At 39.0% G+C, this 21642-nt stretch overlaps 2 protein-coding genes across 6 annotated transcripts in view; one reads left to right on the top strand and one right to left on the bottom strand.

The window, feature by feature from the left end:
- The window catches only part of LOC145453615 (uncharacterized), a 371639-nt gene that overhangs the window by 321207 nt on the left and 28790 nt on the right, over nt 1-21642 (bottom strand). The gene's annotated exons all lie outside the window — the stretch shown is intronic.
- Nucleotides 8933-10399, top strand: LOC145432496 (uncharacterized). Its single transcript, XM_080309481.1, has one exon. It carries the CDS (start codon nt 8972-8974, stop codon nt 10013-10015), a length of 1044 nt encoding a protein of 347 aa, XP_080165607.1. The 5' UTR covers nt 8933-8971; the 3' UTR covers nt 10016-10399.

Below are 21642 nucleotides of genomic sequence, written 5' to 3'. Positions count from 1 at the left end.
GTACATACCAACAGAACGAGAGTGTGCCCTATTTATTGTATTACATGCAAAGCAATGTTTGCAAATATCATGCACTACCGCGGTGCATATTTTCTCAATGATATACTCAACATAGGGTATCGTCGTATGGCAGAGGCCTAATATCTCTTCATAAGGCTTGCAATATATCATTATTCATCACACATACATATCAAGCTATTCAGCTATTGGATGCATCATGGCATCGAATAAATAGGGTAGCCTTCTTGCTACGGGTTTACCCGCACACATCTCTTATCAAAACATTATGCTATATAAGCACCTGCGTCCAGACTCGCAGGAAATGCGACCCCTATCTGGGTATAGAAACCAATGATTGCAAGTTACTTTACAAAACTACACTTTGTCAATATCCCAATAACAGTAACCAACTAACGTCGTAGTGTAAGAGAATAAAATCGATCTACCTTATTGTTCTAATCCGTGTGATGCATGCTTGGAGCACCACTGTCCGCACATCTGCTAAACTTCTGCGATTTCCGAGCATTTTCTGACACTGCAGACGTCTTCTTCATTGTTGTCTTTGTTACGGCGTATTGATCGTCGAAAGCACAACCCCACTGCATTTCTTCCTGGCAATAACGTCTCGTCGTTTTCTCTGAATGCTCTTTCTCGCCGCTGTGCAAGGCGAATCTTTATATTGATCGTTTCCGTGGTCCGTTGCTCGGTCTTGCTATTTCTCGCCGTCGTGCAGGGCGAATCTTTATATTGTCTTCGGTCGGCCGGTCGTCGTGATTAATCACGTCGGGGTCACCATTTAACGCAGAGCGAATGTTTGTAGTTGTATAATTGTATATCTGACTCCAAGATGTATTATTGACTCCAAGAAGGTTGCGTTTACAATTCGCTGCGTGTTTCTTCTTTCGTTCGACGAACCGGCGTAACCGCGCCGTACGGCCTTGTTGGCTAACGTACCACGAAGCCTGTCTATTGGACACGTATTCGATGGATCACACTGACGAATATATTTTGTTTCTGTCTCCACGACTTGTAACTTTATTGAATTACGTACGACAAAGTAACGGACTTCCGAATCCGCGAAATATCATGAATTGAATGACCCTCTCTCATAGGCACGAGAGAGTACATGCCAAATTGTTATCAACGTTCACACGATAGAATATACGACTTACAAAGGTCTTATCGGGTTCCAGTTCAGATAATTATGTAAGGTTTACCAACTCCTTATCGAATAATATTTAAATGGCGTTATACCAATATACTCCGTTAAAACATCTGCTGTATTACGTAGTCCATGGGTGTCTTGGAGGTGTTTCTGTAGTTTGTGCCGGATTGTAACTTGATATGCGGCACTTCCGAAAGCAATACGAAAGCGCGCGTGTAGTAATACCAGTAGCACTTATATTGGTAGGTGAGTATAATGGTACATTCTCGGTCAGAACTAGTCAGGCTTATCCAGATAGCTTAGTATGTGGTATGTTTTATATTGGAATAATAATGCCTTGTATGATTCAAGCGGTCAGGATTGTAGAATCGCGTCTATGATATCTTCATGCTTTAACTTCGCCACGACCTCAGTGATTAGTTAGTTGATGATCAACAACTGGATACTGTTTTTCAAGTAGTTCTAGTTCATGAGTTTAAATAGGGAGCAGTTCTAGTTCTGGTTGTGCATTTAAAAAATATAGCTGCGCCTGCGAACATAGCCTACAACTTGAACTAGAACTCGACACATGTGATGTTATTTTACACTGAAATTGTGATACCAGTGTTCTATTGTGTTCTCTTGCAGTTAGTTAATGTAACAAGTGCGTTTGGTCACAATTAGGGATGGTGTGAACGTGAGGTTCACGTTCGCGTTCTGTGTGTGAACCTTGGGAATTTAGAGGCTCACGTTCACAAACGAACCTTGGTAGGTTCTGCACTGTGAACCTTTTTCATATATTACAATTTTCGCTTCATTATAACATCTTTGGTTGAAATTTATTGCATTTCAACCGCAGGTCACTCTGTGCATGGCGCTGACCGCATAAAAATATCAACACTAAACGATCATGCATCTTGTAAATCTAAAAAAATTTACTCGCTTTGTAACAAAAGTTTGCTCGAAATATCCAGCTTTCCGCTTGCGAATGTTTAGTAACTCTCTGCTGTAAGCTTCATCCGCAATCACACAACATCAAGAGCGGAATACTCGACATGTAGGTAGTCAGCGAATCATGTTTATTCAACCAATCAATGAAATAGATATCGTTGTCTGATGTAAAAAATCTAGCAGGCGTACTGGGTCAATCTTGATTTCATATGTTTATTGTATCATAAATTATTAGATCACTTGATTGTCCCAGTTGATACATTTGGCGACGTTTAAAACGTCAATATGTACTTCAGCATCGCGGCATTATGTGGCTGAGTCGTCGCTAGGTATCGTGTACAAGAATATGGGCTGTCACTTCACTGACATGTAGGGTTAGGATTAGGGCTGGGCAAAATCGAGTACCAGAGTGATTCGATTCTGAATCACGCAATATACTTCGAGTCGAGTCGAGAAATCGAGTGCCAATAATTATGACGTCATAACGGAATATAATGCGTCAAAGTTCAAATATGCACCGTTTATACCACCACAAAGAATAAAATGCCTGTTATCCATCTCATAAATGATACTTTGGTATTTTTCGGACCATATCGATTTCATTCCACTTGATGACAATGTTGTGAGATTGTCATGACTTCATAAATGTGCTACGTCCAGCAACCTTCGTAGGTTTGTACTATATGTTTCGTATGCTACGATACCCCGAATCAAGGTTTCAAGGCTTCAACAGCGAAAATTAGTATCGACACTATAATTCTCGTAGATAAATTAACTTTTAGCGGCCAGAAGCGCAAAATTTCAGTACTCGAAAAAATCGTCTTTTCTACTCGACTCGAATCATCAAAATTAATACTCGATTCAGATTCGAGTACTCGAATCATTGTGCCCAGCCCTAGTTAGGATTAGTAATATGACGGCAAGTGACGTCATGAGGTTCACGTTCGCGTTCACACAGAAACTTTCAAAAAGGTTCGCGTTGACGCGAACCTGAACCTTTCAGAGGTTCACACCATCCCCAGTCACAATCACTCGAGCACTGGAATCCTAATCGAACATCAATAACACTGATTAAATTAAGTCCTGTGATGAGAGATGATTGTTTCGAATACTGTAATCATGCGTCCTCTGATACAAAGAGTTATATTATTACTGCCATATGTCGGTGATTGGATTTGTTGCATGTAACACAATCAGCTATTACTGTAACTGTAAGCAGAATTTCTATCAACATACAAACAGATCCTTATGTTTAATCTGTCTAATTTGATGGTATATTTTTCAAGCTGACAAGACCATTATTGTAACAATATTGAATTAAAATGCAAACACATTCACAGCGAGTCTTAAACTCGACTTATGAGGTCGGCCTACTTCGGTAACTGCTTGCTTATCAGCGCTAAAACACACTTGGACAACTAGATATTTCTAGTTGTCTGACTAGACTAAGCCATTAATCCAATTCTAATCTAACTTGTGTAATGTTTCTATGCTTTCATTTTAATTCTAATCTAATTTCTGGTTTCCTGAAAATGCTAGGAGAAACGAATTAATTTCGGTGTACAGCCATTTGATATTATCATGCTTATGTCAATGAACTTTGAATTGCTATGAAATGAACCCGAGTCTAAGTTCAAGTTTTTGCAGATTCAATAATACTAATTCTAATCTAATTTGTGAAGAAAACTGTGTAGCGATCCTTCTAATTATTCCCTAATTATATTGAAAAAAGTGTGGCTAAAAATCTAATTCTAGTCCAATTTAGAAAAAACTGACAGCTATAATTCTGCTTCTAGTCTAATTTGAAAAGGCTGAAATTTTGATATTTGTAGTCAGAGATATTTTCCGAAATAACAGAAAGCTCGGTAGATATTTCCCTATGAAATCAAGATGCATGTAATGCATAATATGCCTTTTGGAACTGAGATTTAAAGATTTGTATGGTAGTTAGTATGCTCAATTGCTCAATTGACACATTTTGTATAATGCCACTGTTATGAAGCAGCATGTGTTAATGAAAGCCAAATGTACGCGATGACTCTCAGAATGAACACCATTTGAAATAAATTTGAGTATTCGTGGGGAAATTTCAAATCTAGAACCAAACCTCGATCGGCTGAAGGTCAAAACATGCAACTGACTCATACAGCAAAAGTCAACCTGATTTGCAGTAAATATTCATCAGCATCTTTTTGCTGTATGTCAAAATCATGTTGTAATAGTTTTGCCTTCTAACACTGTTGTTGATGGACATTGCACAGCTCATTTTATGCACAAGTATTTGATAGTAATGGATTAGATGTGTATTGTGTTAGAACTATTTTTTTTGTAATTTAGCAAAAATTTAAAGTTTCCCGAAGGCTTGCATATTTTAGTGTGGGTATGACAAGTTTATAAAGGGTAAAATACCAAGCTGTTTCCTAATACTTAGGCTGATACTTGATTGTAAGAGACCTAGTTGATTGTAAAATACCTAGGCTTGTTCATAAGCCTGTATTATCACACAGTTGAATAGCTAACTATGTCAGGGCTCTTCAACCGGCTGTATGCTATCGTACACCCAAGGGTGTACCGTAATGTTGAAAGCAGGGCCGGCTAACTCGTGGCCCTTGGGCCAAATGTGACCCTCGAGAAGGTTTTGAGTGACCCGCGAGCAATGTTCCCTCTGATTTTTCACGAATCTGCGCGCACTCACCAACTCACTGCGCAGTCCCTAAGGCAACAGTGGGTAACGTCTAATAAAAGGTCTTCCCTTCGGCTTTCTTGTGCGAGGCAGACGTTTGTATGTGCGCGGCGACTTCAAAAGCAGTGCGCGGCCGCGCTCATGAGCAGCTTAAAGTAAACAGTGCCCGCGAGGTAATTCTTATAATTAGTTCAATTTAAGATGAATTATCCACATAATTTATTAGGAGCTTGCAAGGCCAACCATAAATTTGATTAACCTGACCACGAAATTTAGGATGTTGATGACTAAAATATCAGTTCCGACGCTTTGGCAACGCCACATTTTTCGTAAATCTACATATATAACCATGAAGTAGAATATTTCGTGGTAGATTTATTTGACTTGAAATTATTCTAAGCACTTCGATCGATTGATTGTCACTCGATTTCTTACTCTTAGTATTGCTACCTCCTCTGAAAATTAAAAATACCCTACATTTACGGAAATGAGTCTAGCTGTATATCCAACTATGTCGTCCAACATCAGACTTCGCGTCTGCACTCGCAAAAAGAACATCGGCGATGAAACCTTTATACAAAATTATAAATGCATGTTTGCAAAATCTTCGATAGTGATAGGTCCAAGGGTCAATAATTCTGACCTTGTCAAATGAGCCCAGAGGTATACGGAGGCTACACGTAATATATGCAAGTAACAATATTATTGAACGAATTTATTCATAAACTTTGAAAAATTTTCGTGCCTCCTGCACACTGAGTTGTCATGACCTAGTTGTTGTTGTTGATGTTGATGGGTAGTAAGATAAATATTGTTTACACCGTTTCCTAATCCGGATCACTGCTATTGGACGACTAAAAGATGTCATCAACATTCAAGTGGACCGCGCAATGGTTCACAAATCTCATGTGTCCTTTCGGCCGAAAAGGTTGGCCACTCCTTGTTTAAAGGGTGTGCCAATCGTACTGGGGTGTATCAGATACGCATTACATTGTAACTAGCTGTCACAATAAATATGCAGGTTCATGATTCAGAACAGTATGACCGTATGTGTAATATCGTACAATGTTTACAGTTCTTTTGAGATGTCATCAGCAAATGTTTCTCGTCATCATTTAACCATTGGTAGTGGTAAATGGACATATTGGTTCGTTTTTGAGTAAAACAGGATGGAGTTAACATGTGCTCAGCTTGCGATACCTGCTGTCTAGAATGTTTCCCGAGGAAACCGCCGCGATAGCTCATACATTTTGAATTGGTACCTGCCAGATGGTTATAAACAGCGCAGACCGAAGTCTACATAATTGCAGAGGCGGCGTGACCAGGGGGTCTCATTGTCGGGTTTGAGAACCACTGTGTTAGATGCTCTGTCTTATTCTTATGTGTATTTGGCCAGCGTTGGCCAACTTGTGTAGGTACGGCCAAATTCAACCTTAAAACCGTAATTATAATTATGCGGCGGTCTACGCATACCCATTAGGGTTGTTCAGATTTGGGCATTTTTTTGAAATCTTGTTTTGCGTAATTGCAAATGATAGTTTAGTGCATAAAAACACTTCTAAAAGCGATTTTGGTCATTTCCATGGCGATCTTCCTTGCGCGCAAAGCCCCCAAAGACCCACGGGCCAATTCTCCTTACTGCAGACTATTCACCATTCCTGGTTTGTAGCTTTAGTGAAGTTTGCGGTAGAAAACGGCTGAGTAGAGCTGGGAAATATCAGGTCGAATTATCTTTTTGACGATTGAACATACTTACATTCCTATACATTCCAAATGTGGTTCACCTTCCCGTATTTGGCATAGGTAGCCGTCTGGTAGGCCTATGTATGAACGAATACAGGCATTTTCAGCTTGTTTCAACTCAGTAAATGTTAATCAAAGACATATTGTATATGAATGTAATTTCATCTTTATAGTAGCTCCAATTCGCCTAATCCGCATCAGGTTTGCAGTATTTAATGCGTCAGAAGGAAAGTTGACCCCCCCACCTCCGAACACAAAAACGGCCTGCAGTACCGAATACGGCCAAAATACCTAGGTACATTGTGCAAATGTCAAAAGCTCGCGATACTAGGCTTCTTCTCAAAAGATCATGGTAGTTGAGTCTAAATGGGGGTCCTGATCCTCAACTAACAATGCATTCTGTCAGAAAACGTCCTCGGCGTTCTTACGGAAACAGAAACAATAATCTCAATACATAGTTGCAAGCACATACCATAGTGGGTGACGACAATGACCAATATGTATTGAGATTATTGTTTTTGTTTCCATAAGAACACCGTGGACGTTTTCTTAGAGAATGCATTGGTAGTTGAGGATCAGGAACCCCATTTAGACTTAACTGCCATGATCTTTTGAGAAGAAGCCTAGTGTCGTGAGCTTTTGACATTTGCACAATTTACCTAGGTATTCTGGCCGTATTCGCTACTGTGACAACGCATTGGACAGTACAGGCCTGAGTTTTTGTGTTCGGAGGTGGGGGGGGGGTCAACATTCCTTCAGACGCATTAAATACTGAAAACCTGATGCGGATTAGGTGAATTGGAGCTACTATAAAGATGAAATTACATTCATACACAACATGTCTTTGATTAACATTTACTGAGTTAAAACAAGCTGAAAATGCCTGTATTCGTTCATACATAGGCCTACCACGCGGCTACCTATGTCAAATACGGGAATGTGAACCACATTTGGAATGTATAGGAATGTAAGTATGTTCAATCGTCAAAAAGATAATTCAACCTGATATTTCCCAGGTCTACTCAGCCGTTTTCTACCGCAAACTTCACTAAAGCTACAAACCAGGAATGGTGAATAGTCTGCAGTAAGGAGAATTGGCCCGTGGGTCTTTGGGGGCTTTGCGCGCAAGGAAGATCGCGATGAAAATGACCAAAATCGCTTTTAGAAGTGTTTTTATCCACTAAACTATCATTTGCAATTACGCAAAACAAGATTTCAAAAAATGCCCAAATCTGAACAACCCTAATACCCATATTAGCGTGTGATGCCTGTCGTCACTATGCAATTTCGTTTTTAATATAACATTGTCCTTGCAATCTGAGCCCATCCGTACACATGTAAACTGCTTGAAAAAGTGATGCGGTTGATTTTTGGTTAAGAAATACAAAGTTGGAATGGTGTGTGCCTCATGAATGACGGTTTGTGTAGTACGTCTGAGCGATTCCAGTCCCCAGCTTGGTACTGCATGTTTCGTATGCAACGATACGACCAAGATTCACAACCTTTCATATTGGAAAATGCTTCGTCACGGGGCACAGAAAATTCGTTTCTCACTATTTGACTCGAAAAACGAGTATTAATGTTCTATTCATATTTGATTGCTCGAATCATTGTGGTCAGCCTTACACGTAACCATTTGGCAAATTGGGGGCACCAACCACAAATCGAACGCTCCGTCTAAACGGATTTGTGCCGATCTCTGTGTCTAGTGCTTGTCTTGAACATTGATAGTATTTTACTACATGCCTCTCGCCAACATGCTGTATAGGCCTGCGTATCTCTGGTGCTCATTCGTGAGACTTATTTAATCTATTGCGGTTATACTTATCTGATGAATACACGTGAAAGAGGCGACTATCGTTGTGCATTCGTTGAAGCTGTCAAAGAACTCACGCGGACTGTTGTTCGGTTCAGTTTATTAGCAATTAATATCAGTTAAATACACCACAAAATTGCGATACAGTGAAAAGATAGGAAGGTGTCGAATTAGTCGAAACTATCAGAAGAGCAGTAATTTTTGTGCTGTTGATATTTTTGTATGTAGTACAATATTGTATGGGAATTGCTATACAATCTGATGATAATCTTTGTTTTGATTAGTTTTACACTATCATACATGGCAGATATGGCCATATTGTCATGAGCTAAGCTGAATAGAGTTTAAAATATTTGTTCAAAATTTGTTTGTAACACTTTGAACTTGAGTGTTGGTCTTCAAACGTCATATTGATATGCAAGCTGTTGGCAGAAATTACCACTGTGATTTATGTGGGAAAACTTTCACACGGAAGGGTAGCCTCAAGCTTCATATGGATGTCTATGCTGGCGGTCAAAATCGTAAGGAGGGAGATCTCATGCGTCATGTAGATAGCCATGCTGGCGGTAACAACAATAACTGCTGTGATGTATGTGGTAAAACATTTACACGAAAATATCACCTGAAGTGTCATATGGATATGCATGCTGGCGTCAGAAATCATGAATGTGATGTATGCGGGAAAGCATTTACTAAAAAGGGAGACCTCATACGACATATGGATATACATGCTGGTATTAAGAATCATAACTGTGTTGTATGTGGTAAAGCATTTACACTGAAGGGTAACCTCGAGCGTCATATGGTTATCCATACTGGCGGTAAGAATCATAACTGTGATGTATGTGGTAAAGCATTTACACAGCAGGGTCACCTCAAGCTTCATATGGTTATCCATAATGGCGTTAAAAATCATAACTGTGATGTATGTGGTAAAGCATTTACAATGACGAGTAACCTCAAACGTCATATGGATATCCATGCTGGCGTCAAACATCATACCTGTCATGTATGTGGGAGAGCATTCACTCAAACGGGAGTCCTCAAGCGTCATATGGATATACATGCTGGCATTAAGAATCATAGCTGTGATGTATGTGGTAAAGCATTTACACGGCAGGGGGACCTCAAGCTTCATATGGTTATCCATACTGGCGTTAAAAATCATAACTGTGATGTATGTTGTAAAGCATTTACAATGACGAGTAACCTCAAACGTCATATGGATATCCATGCTGGCGTCAAACATCATACCTGTCATGTATGTGGGAGAGCATTTACTCGAAAGGGAGACCTCAAGCTTCATATGGATATCCATGCTGGCATTAAGAATCATAACTGTGATGTATGTGGTAAAGCATTTACACAGAAAGGTCACCTCAACCTTCATATGCTTATCCATACTGGCGTTAAAAATCATACCTGTGATATATGTGGTAAAGCATTTACAATGACGAATAACCTCGAACGTCATATGGATATCCATGCTGGCGTCAAACATCATACCTGTCATGTATGTGGGAGAGCATTTACTCGAAAGGGACACCTCAAGCTTCATATGGATATCCATGCTGGCGTTAAGAATCACACCTGTGATGTATGTGGGAAAGCATTTACTAGGAAAGGAAACCTCAAGCGTCATATGGATATCCATGTTGGCGTCACAAATCATACCTGAGACGTATGGGGAGTGCATTCACTAAGGAGGGAGATCTCATGCGTCATGTAGATATCCATGCTGGCGTTAACAATCATAACTGTGATGTATGTAGTAAAACATTTACACGAAAGGATAACCTGAATTTTCATGGATATGCATGCTGGAATCAAAAATCATAACTGTGCTGTCTGTGGAAAAGCACTCATTCGGAAAGGTAGCCTAAAGCCTCATATGGATATACATGCCGGCCTCAAAAATTATGAATGTGATGTGTGGAAAAGCATTTACTGAGAAGGCTAGCCTCACGCGTCATATGGACATACATGCCGGCGGTAAAACTCGTATATGTGACATATGTGGGGAAAAAACATTTACCGGGAAGGGGATCCCAAGTGTCATATGGATATGTTGCGTTTAGTATTGCTACATTCTCCCTAGAGACCGTGTTGCCCAACATCAGACTTCGCGTCTGCACTAGCAAAAAGATTCTGTCCTTGCCAAACGAGCCCAGAGGTATACGGTGGCTACACATAATATATGCAAGTGACAATATTATTGAACGAACTTATTCCTAAACTTTGAAAAATTTTCGCGCCTGCGGCACACTGAGTTTTCATGACCTAGTTGTTATTGATGTTGATATAGGTAGTAAGATAAATATTGTTTATTTACACCGTTTCCTAATCCGGTTCACTCCTATTGGACGACTAAAAGATGTCATCAACATTCAAGTGGCCCGCGCAATGGTTCACAAATCTCGTGTGTCCTTTTGGCCGAAAAGGTTGGCCGCTTCTGATTCAAAGTGTGTGCCAATCGTACTGGGGTGTACCAGATACGCATTACATTATAACTAGCTATCACTATAAATATACAGGTTCATGCTTCTGAACAGTATGACCGTATGTGCAATATCGTACAATGTTTACAGATCTTTTGGGATGTCATCAGCGAATTTTCTCGTCATAATTTAAACGTTGGTAGTGGTAAGTGGACATATTGGTTCCTTTTGGAGTAGAACAGGATGGAGTTAACGTGTGTTCACTGTTCAGCTTGCGATAACTGCTGTCTAGTATGTTGCTCGCGGAAACCGCCGCGATAGCGCAGATATTTTGAATTGGTACCTGCCAGATGGTTATAAACAGCGCAGACCGAAGTCCACATAATTGCAGAGGCGGCGTAGCCAGGGGGTCTCATTGTTGCGTTTGAGAACCACTGTATTAGATGCTCTGTCTTATTCTTATGTCTATTTGGCCAGGGGTGGCCAACCTGTGGAGGTACGGCCACATGCAGCCGTAAAACCATAATTATAATTATGCGGCGGTCTACGCATACTCATATTAGCGTGTGACGCCTGCCGTCACTATGCAATGTAATATATACAATCAGCTAAATTACAAATTACAATTGATCCAACTCTAGCAAAGACGTTGTCAGCAGTTCAAACCCCTAGTAGATCACAGATCGACTACCAGCCCCGACTCTTCTAATTCGTAAATACTAGTAAGCGCCCGAGATTACCGACCACAATCTCATTTCCCAACCACACCCTTCGTCGAATGCCACCTTTTTTTGCCGTTGTCCATTATGCTATCCCATTATTACTTTCCACATTCAGTGTGCAATCTGTGCATGCCTCATCTTTACATAGCTTAGGTTGAGATAGGTGAGTAGTTATGTAGATCGGTCGTGATGCGCCATTGTTTCTTATGGGCGGGGTGGTGATGTGCCTGAAAACCCGGGGTGATGATGGTACCCTTTTTGACCCCCCTTGTGGTGGTGATGTGCCATGTGTTCTTATTGATGCGGTGATGATGGTACCCTTTCTGGTATAGGCTGCGGCGATGATGTGCCGTGAAAACTCGTGGTGATGATGGTACCCTTTCAGACTGCCGTGTGGTGATGATGTGCCTATGTGGTGATGATGGTACCCTTTCAGATATATGCTGTGGCGATGTTGTGCCCACGGCTATTGTGTCTTATGGCGGCGGTGGCATGCGGCTATTGTGTCTTGTGGTCGCACGGTAACCCTTTTCAGCATAGGGATAGCTCGCACGCGGCTTCGTTGTTGGCATGTCGTACTTCGTGTTGAATATGTATCAAGTAAATAGTCATGTGATTGGTCCTTAGGTAATGTGTATATTCCAAATTACGGCGAGTACGACAATGATATATCGTTATTCTTATGGACGCGGCGATGATTCGTACTTTCGAGTATAGACATCTCTCGCGCGGTGTTGAATATGTACGAGTCACCAACAATAACCGCGCGGACGGAAACGTGGCTTGTTGTGAGGATTAAGCAGTGCGTGCGACCTATATTTCGAATGACCTGTGCGCTGAATTATTTCTCGTCCAGCCGCTACTATCGATTATTACACTAATCCATTCAGTGCGAAATAGTTTGCTAAATCTAGGAATCACTTCCAAGGTAATATTTTGGTAATTAGTTTACCACAGAGCCAGCGTAGACGGCGATTCGAATATCAACAATAACTGCGTTCACAAACTAACACTTTAAAAATGTGTGAAATATTTGTAAAACCACGCGATCGCTGACAAGATAACACATCAGGCATAGCCATCTCTCGTGGTGTGGATTTACAGAGGTAGGAATCACGCACAAGTAATATTTTGGTAATTAGTTTGTCACGGAGCCGGCGTAGACGGCGATTCGGTTACCAACAATCAGTAAGTCGCGAAACTAGATTTCACTGGTAAGATTTAATAAGTAACGAATAACAGAACCATCGCAGACGGTGATTCGAAAACCAACAATTTGACACTTTCTGGTGGTCGCTATATGTTTTGACACTCCGGAATAGTGGTGAACTTTAGTTGCGTGATAAGAATATTCAAGCAATGTGTCAATTTGTCAACTCGAAATGAAACTTGCTACACAGCTCAAGTTGATTCGAATCTGAATGTGTTAATTCGGTACAATTCTAATTATTTTGAGAAATCTTTTCGTGATCTTTTGATTCGACCGTAACCCGAATATTACTGACGCCGACTTTCAGCCACATTGAATTATTCGCACACCCGCGCCGCTGTTTTCACAACTATAACTCTACAAGAATCAATAATCACAAGTACGTGCATTACACAGTTATTGTCTTAATCAACTTGAAATCAAACCCTTAACAAAAACACGCATCTTATCACTTGTCAACTGTATCATGAAAATCCTCGAACCCGTATTATTAAGAATGTTATAGTACGGTATCGGAATCCATTCGCGAGAAAGGTAAATCCAAATAATCCAGAATGAAATATTTGGACTTGACATAGTGTGAATAGAAATAGGTTTGACAAACATGACTACCAACTTTGATCCAGTCACATTTCAAGATTACACTTTGAAACAATCCTTGAAACTTACAACTGTATTCACGACTGAGTTTTCCATTTGTCAAATAGAGTTTCAGTAAATACTATCGCGATATTTTAATGTGTTACTACACACAATAGAATCAATCAATGAAATAACACCTGTTGTAAATATTTCTAACTTGACAACCACGTGTGCATACCGCGATCGACTTGTGACGCGATGAGTTAAATCGGAATATTTCAATCTATTTGTCGAAACCTTGAACAAACTATCGGGTTATTTTTTGTTGCAATCGAGTGAACGGAAATAGTATTACGTCTCAACATTTCAACATCTTCCCATACACAAAAGAGTAAAATACAAAAAACCTTGTCAAGTCAATCCGTTTGTAACTTACCCAACCAAAACAAAAAGTATCCTTACGAAAAGTAGACAAGACTACGCAAGTAATCACTACAACCAACAAACATATCAAGTTCGGTTTTAGGCATATACCACCAACTCGTCTTATTGGAATGTCAGCAACTCTTTACGGTCGTAGTTACAACCACATAAACTAATTTACCCTACCCACACGTCATGATCATTCCTGAAATCAACACAAACTCGACCACTGACTTGAGTTAACCACAAAAACGGCATCAAGTTTTTTAATCCACTTATAGCTGACAGATTATTCGAATACATCGATGGAGAATATTATTGAACTCGTCGGTATTCTTACTTCAACAAATTACACCGACTGCGAAAGTTAATATCGAATGGTAAGACTTGATCACATATTTGTTGAACACAGACATGACAAAGAACATGATCGGAATTTTGTAAACTAGTCATATTACTTTTCACATCTATCAATATCAGAATACAAGTCATCAAACTTTTTGTTAAATGTAACATAGCACTTTTGGAATCGGATTCGTTATAGTCGTACAAATTGTATTAAACCCAACATCAAATCAAAAGGACTTTTTTAGTTCATTGAAATCAAATCATTCGTCTTCGACTTGTGCTTTTTTAGATTGCCCGCGACAATTCGTTTCGAGTGAGTTGTAACCAAAGTCAAGATATCTTTGTGTCCACAGATATGGAAGATGAATATAGCTAACACAATCACGAATCGACGTTTCAGAGTATTTCACGGATGTAATAAACTTGTTAGTGTCACCTATCTAAAAGTACGCACGCGTTCGATTTCCATACCAACTGTTGCGATGTTTAGGATTCACTTACAATAACCACGGGTGAGGATTTAACATCAACGTCGTTACTGGTGGTATTCACAACAGAGAATCGAAACATTACACAGTGTGAAAACATATCTTTGATATCAAAGCATTATCCCAAGTATACGATTAATAGTCAACTCCGTTCACACTTTCTATAGAATGTGCTAAATGTAAAATATCACGAGGTTGCACTCTAAGACTTTGATCATTACAAAAGTAAATTGGAATATGTTTGCTGGATGCATTCAATTCAGCTAGAAATGTCTAGTGCACAACAATCGTAATATCAAGGAAGTACTTGCTATCACTAAACGTGTTTTGTATCGTTGTTCATTTGTCGTATTGTTTTTGAACACTCAAATAATAATTCCCGACATGAAACCAAGCCGCTGAAAGTCGTTACCATAACAAAGAAACAATTTGTACGATGTTTGGCAAATGTACCCTATAGTTAGGTGTACTAGAATTATTTGTGTAACACATACACCGACAATGCAATCGAAATTTTTTCCCTTGTCATTCGCTAAAGTAAATGTCATCACAATACTCTGTCACTAAAAGACGTTACTCGGACGTGCTTGAATTCTAGGCATAGTTCTGATTTACCCAACACAAGACCCAAGGACAACCCTAGTTTCAGTCGAACACAGATATCCAAAATATCGCACATTTCGCTATTCCTAAAGCGCAAACACCCGATACAAAATATTACTTGTTGTGTTGTTGCGGCATCATCTTCACAATATCACCCTCAATACAAATGATGTTTATGTGTAACATGCTATTGATTTGAATCACACCCACCTGACGGAAGAGGATTTACTCAATCTTTACAAAATGGATATTGACCAACATCACATCGCCGGATTGTATCTGTTTTGCTGGATACGAGTTATGTTAGTTTAACAGTAAACAAATTTCACCCTCTTGGATTATGAACTCAATGCGTTAGCAGTCATTCAATATTTTGTTTGTGTCAACTAGTTACTTAGTATGTTACTCCACAACTCTTACAAAAGTACGAAGGATATTAACATCACACTAAGTAATTAACTTTACTCGATATTCTCGCATTACGAAACTAAAGAATGGTTGGTTAGACTCTACAAACTGTTTCGATACTTCAAGAACTTTATTGTCTGAATGGTTGGTCACGTATCTTAATAATCAAGTAGTTCAACACAGAACTAGTATTAACAGAATCACCAGAGTTGTTTACACAAAAGTTTGTATGTGTACAGTATGCGAATACCATTTGTAAGTCCAGCACAATTGTGGTATCCATCCGAGTTTAGTTAACACAATTTACGATACCGAGGTCGCCTAATCTTTCGTAAGACAACAAACCAAGGCTTCAGGATATGTCCATGTCATAGCAATAAATCAGCTACTCCAACAACAGAGTACATATGTTTTCTAGTTACGGTGCTTACATCTTACACACAAATCAATCTACTTTGCTAACGAAAAGTGCTGAGTCATCACATGGTTGTCCTCACAACAATACAACGAAAACATACTATCATACAAAATGGTCGTTATAGTTTGCACACCAATGGTACATCGTACAAGTAACAAGTCTCGAGAATCTAGTTATTCAAAAAACGTGAAAGTATTTCTACACCAAGTCCTTATGTTGACGAAAGCGTATATTGTAATATCATGATCGATTTGTATTCGTTGACCGCAACATGTCACTACTCTAAATAATTATTTTTCACTCAAACACAAAAACCTACTTGTCGCCACTCGATTTCATCAAGCACGAGTTCAAAAAACTTACTTACTACGACATGAATTGTTATTTTATGTTGTGTAAATAGGTAATAATTAATTTTAGTAACACTATATCAACATCATCGAGCTGTGCGAATAGATTTACATGTGGTCTTGTGGTTTTAATCGAAGTACACAGCACGGTCTAATGTAGAGTCATCTCTATTGTACAGCAACTCGGTAATCGAAATGCATGCATTAGCATTTAAACAGCGATCTTGTTTTGCCACGTGGAAAAATATATTCACTATCGCGATACTCTGCACAGGACGTGCAAATCCTTTTCACACTCGTAATAGTATACCAACGGCTACCGGCGACAACGTTTAACAATACCAACGACACTAAACATACGATACCTACTCAAGTAAAATTTCCATTTTCACCTGGAGATCAGCCGTTACCTGAGTAAAAATACCATTATCCTTTGAAAATCTGGCGTTTACCCAGTGTAACAATACATTTTTACATGGGGGTCCACCGTTTCCCAGAGTAACAAACCCCTTTTCCTTTGGAAATCTCTTTTTTTCCGTGGCTAACAAATCTTTTTCACTTGGAAATATCTTTTTTCCTCGGGTAACAAACCTTTTTCGCTTGGAAACATATTTTTTGCCCTGGATAACAAACCATTTTCACTGAGTACCAATACCGTTTTCACTTGGAAATATACTTTTTCTCTGGTTAACAAACCTTTTTCCCTGAGAAACAAACCATTTTCACTTGGTGGTCCATCGTTTACCCGAGTAAAAATATCATTTTCTTTTGGAGATCCGGCGTTTACCCAGTGTAACAATACATTTTCACTTGGAAAAATACTTTTACCTAGAGTAACTAATCATTTATTATTATCATTTAATATTATCTACGCGCGTCGCTGTCGATCTAGTGCTTTTGAGGATATCTATGGTGTAATCAACGATGCGTTACAACAGATCAAAACAAACGGTATGCCGGTCTCAGCACTTTGCAGCTGGTGGTTCGTGGGTTCTCAGTGACTGTGTTTGGTGACTGTTTTTTGTCAATCAAAGCTGATATTGATCACTGTTAGAAGCTGGATTGGAGTGTCACATCTATCACAGTGTCATTTGATGTGTCATGGCATTTGTCAAGACATGCAATTGACCACGGAATCGGATTTTGTTCGAGCCATTCACCGTGTTACGGTCGACTATCGAGCGACTATTGCAAAACGTGGGAAATCAAGGGGGGGAAATGGTAAGTCAAAGAATGGAAATCTACTCATTCAGAACTGTGAACGAATGTACAGGGCTGTCAAAAGCAGAAAACATGGCAATGCAGGAGGAAAATATAGCATCCTGGCGATTTTTAGATTATTAACTGTGTGAAATTTCGGATTTTCAGAGTGATATTGTGACTTTTACATGTTACGAAATTAAAGTGGCTTTTTCTCAAAATTTTCCTTTTTTCGTACCTTGAAAGTTAGGTATCATTTTTGAGACAGAAAAAATCGTCCAATCAACGTGAAAATTTGAAGTCTGAAGTGGTTTGGGGTGTTTAAGACATTAGAAAGGTTTATATTTTCGTTCAGGCAAGGTGTCCCTCCTTTTCGGTTCGTCGAAGTCAAAAATTTGCCATTTTTTTTCAATTTTTTGGAGAATAAACTTTTTTCCTGAAATTCAACCCTTATTGTGAAAAAAAACCTTTTGACTGTCTAAATTGGAGTAATTGGAATCTATAAAAAGCACCATGAAAAAAATTCATTCAAAAATTTAGCCGACTTCTCTGTGACATGACGAATTTTTGAAAAGTTATGCTTAGAAGATTGGTTGCATACCACGAAAATGATATACCGCTCGTATTGATACTGCTACCCAATTAATCGGTATTTTCAAACGAGTAAAATTTATTACTTGAGTTGTTCCGCTTACTATATTAAAATGTAAACTCACCCGTCTTTCAACATCACAAAGACTTAGATAAAAAAGTATATAATCAAACGCATCAAGTTTTACTTTTGTAGGCTGTTTATGAATATCCCACAGAACTCATTTCTTACCAAAGGTATATGGAAGATATTTACGTCACAAAAATATTCGACGTCACTCGATATTATTATATAACGATACTACAGAATGGTCGACTACGCTGTCAAACTGTTTCGATATCACAAGAATTGTATTGTCTGAATGGATGTTCATGTATCTTAATAATCAAATAGTTCAACACAGAACTAGTACTAACAGAAACATTAGAGTTATTTACACAAAAGTTTGTATGTGTACAGTATGCGAATACCATGTGTAAGTCCAGCACAATTGCGGTATCCATTCGAGTTTAGTTAACACAAATTTATTACAACGGAGCCACGTAAACTTTCGTGAAAGAAAAGCATACTCACTTCCCGAGGGTTCTTTCAATGTCATAGCAATAAATCAGCTACTCCAACGACAGAGTACATATGTTTTCTAGTCACGGTTCCTACATCTTTCACACAGATCAATCTACTTTGCTAACGAAAAGTGCTGAGTCATCACATGATTGTCCTCACAATAAAACAACCAGTAGACGGAACTGTATTAAAATGTCCCTAACCCTTTGCACACCAGTGGCAAACTTTGCAATGGATATGTTTTGTGAATCGAATTGTTGTTCAGCGTCAAGTCTCCATGTCGAAGCATACATTAAAACAGCGCAATTCAATTAAAACCACGAATCTATTTTATCCCAAACTGTCACACACAGAAAAATAAATTTTCTTTCCCCAACACATACTTGTAACCAATCACTTTCATCAAACACACAACTCAATAAACTACAACATCGTAATTCCGATTTAGTTGAACATGTAGTTGAGAAAATCTGTTTATTAATGTGTATCAAAATCATCGTCTTCTGTTTACGGTGATAGTGCGCGTGTTTCGTACCTGTGGACCCGTATGAAAATTTCCTCGGCATGACTGTATGCAAGGAGGTAGAAATCACATCGACTTAACGCGCGGTATCGGTTTCAAAAAACGAATCATCTCTTTTGCATTGATCGAGACCGAACAAGTTGGTTACATGTATTGATGGTAATGATTTCGCTTGTCATATGCGAATGATAGGGTTACTGTCATGACAAATCAAATCTAAATACAACAATCTTCTGACACTCAAAATAGCAATTTCATTCTCTCCCTTCGTAATTGTATACTCACGACAAGTATATTGTACAACTCGACAACTACGTATAACAAGACCAACGACACTGAACTCTCGACGTTTACCTGTGTAAAATTATCATGTTTTGTTTGGAGCTCTACCCTTCCCGAGTAAAATTACCATTTTCACTTGGAGATCTATCGTTTACCCAGAGTAACAATACATTTTCACTTGCGGATCTATCGTTTCCTAGAGTTAAAAAAAACCTTTTTCTTTGGAAATATATTTTTTCCCTGAGTAAAAATCCCTTTTTGTTTAGAAATATATTTTTCCCCAGGAGTAACAAACCATTTTCACTTGGAAATCTATCTTTTCCCTGAGAAACAATACCATTTTCCTTTTCAAAACTGAAAATCACACCCGACAATTTTATATTTTTGTATATTGGTACAACGAACAGCGACAAAATGTGCACCCACAACGACTCCGATACATTTGTGTAATCACATATTCACTTGTTATACACCCCCTCGATTTTGGTAACTGTGTGGTACGTGGATAATGGTGTTCGGAAAACGGTTGAATTTATGTCCCCCATCGCGCTAACAATTCCGGGTTGAGTTTTCTCCCGCATGCTTACTATATTGTGTCTTTATTGGTCAATGTATGTCGCTACATTCAGTTTGAAATCGGAATCCATGAGGAAGTATACAACCGGATCCGGATATTCACTCATGACCCAACGACCAATATTCAAGTAAACATGTTACACCCTGTGTTTCCACGAAAAAATACTAATGCACCATCCACACAAACGTCGCGATTTATCGCGTAAATAGGGGGTATATGGCATTGCATGCAAGGTGTTGGTATACAAACATCGGGGAGTAAGCCTTCGATCCACAGACATTATCATAGCCGGTAATTTTGATGCAGATCGAATGTCATCAAGCACACCCGATAACAATGTCATACCAATAAGACACATTGCATAGTCAAATGACTGTCGCGCTCTTACACCGAGATTGCTACTCCGTTCACTGATTTACTCGATGGTTTTATTGCGCTGTAACATCACAAGATATTCATGACCCTATCTGCGGATAGACCACCCAGACCAAGATTCGCCACTTTACTGGTCACAATGGGAGTTTTGTTGGAAATATTTGGACTCTTAGTGGCCGGCATGTTTCGGTCCGGTTCTGCTGCCGGAGTTATAAAACCGATAGCGCAGCTAGTGTGCGTAAGAATTGGTTTCCTTAGCATGAAAGACGAAAAGCGACGGCAATGTCATCGGCTACACGGTGGCTAGCATCTTTGATGTCGAACGTGCTTGTCACAAGAGCAATGGGGAATCCGTATAGCCATCAACAGCTTCAGCAAACATCAATATTGTCAATAGAGTTGCATTTTTAAAAAATGGTTGTTTTAAACACTTTGTTTAACACTGATTTTCAAAACACTGATTTGAGCAAAGGCTATCTTGAAAAAAAAATTAAAATTGGTATGCCATTGTATGAGCCTACGGACGATTACCACTTGATATAGCCAACGTATACGATATGTGATGGTTGGAACACTCAATGCAGTCGGGTCGATATTAAGCTATATGCTGAGAAATGTGTCAGCTGGAACTTCGTTCGAATGAACTTTACCAGTGATAATTTCTTCATGAAACTTTGTGATTGTTTAAACGTTCACTTCACAATATGGTCATCACATCATCGAATGGAATTAGGATATAAAACCTAACAACGAACAATAATTCAAAAACTATCTTGTCGAATCTAAAATGCTCAACTTTTTTTTTGTAAACTTGGCGACGACTTTTCACTCTTTCTCTCATTCAGTTCAGTCTCTCTCGCTCCGATTCGTTCCCATCGTGGTCTTTGCTGCCGACTTCTAGCACGGCTCACTTTCAGTCGGGGCTTGGCTATTTAAAACACCTTGTTTGAAACCTGTTTTAGACAGTGTTTAAACAAAAGCCTTTGGGAATTTTTTTTCAAGTTATAAAATCATGCCATAATTGTGTAAATACATGTTGTATGCGGACAATTACCACATAATATTGCCGACGTATACCTACATGGGATGGTTGGAACCCTCAAAATAGTCGATTGAACAGTTATAGTACATATAGTTCGTCAAAGGAGCTATATTTGACCTATATTTTGAATTGTCAATGTCAATCCACTATGGCGTCACAA

The sequence above is a fragment of the Botryllus schlosseri genome, chromosome 1 (assembly GCF_051294905.1).
Source record: "Botryllus schlosseri isolate E-star chromosome 1, Bs_hap1, whole genome shotgun sequence".
Classification (NCBI taxonomy): Eukaryota; Metazoa; Chordata; class Ascidiacea; order Stolidobranchia; family Styelidae; genus Botryllus; species Botryllus schlosseri.
This window is presented reverse-complemented; position numbering and strand designations above follow the sequence as displayed.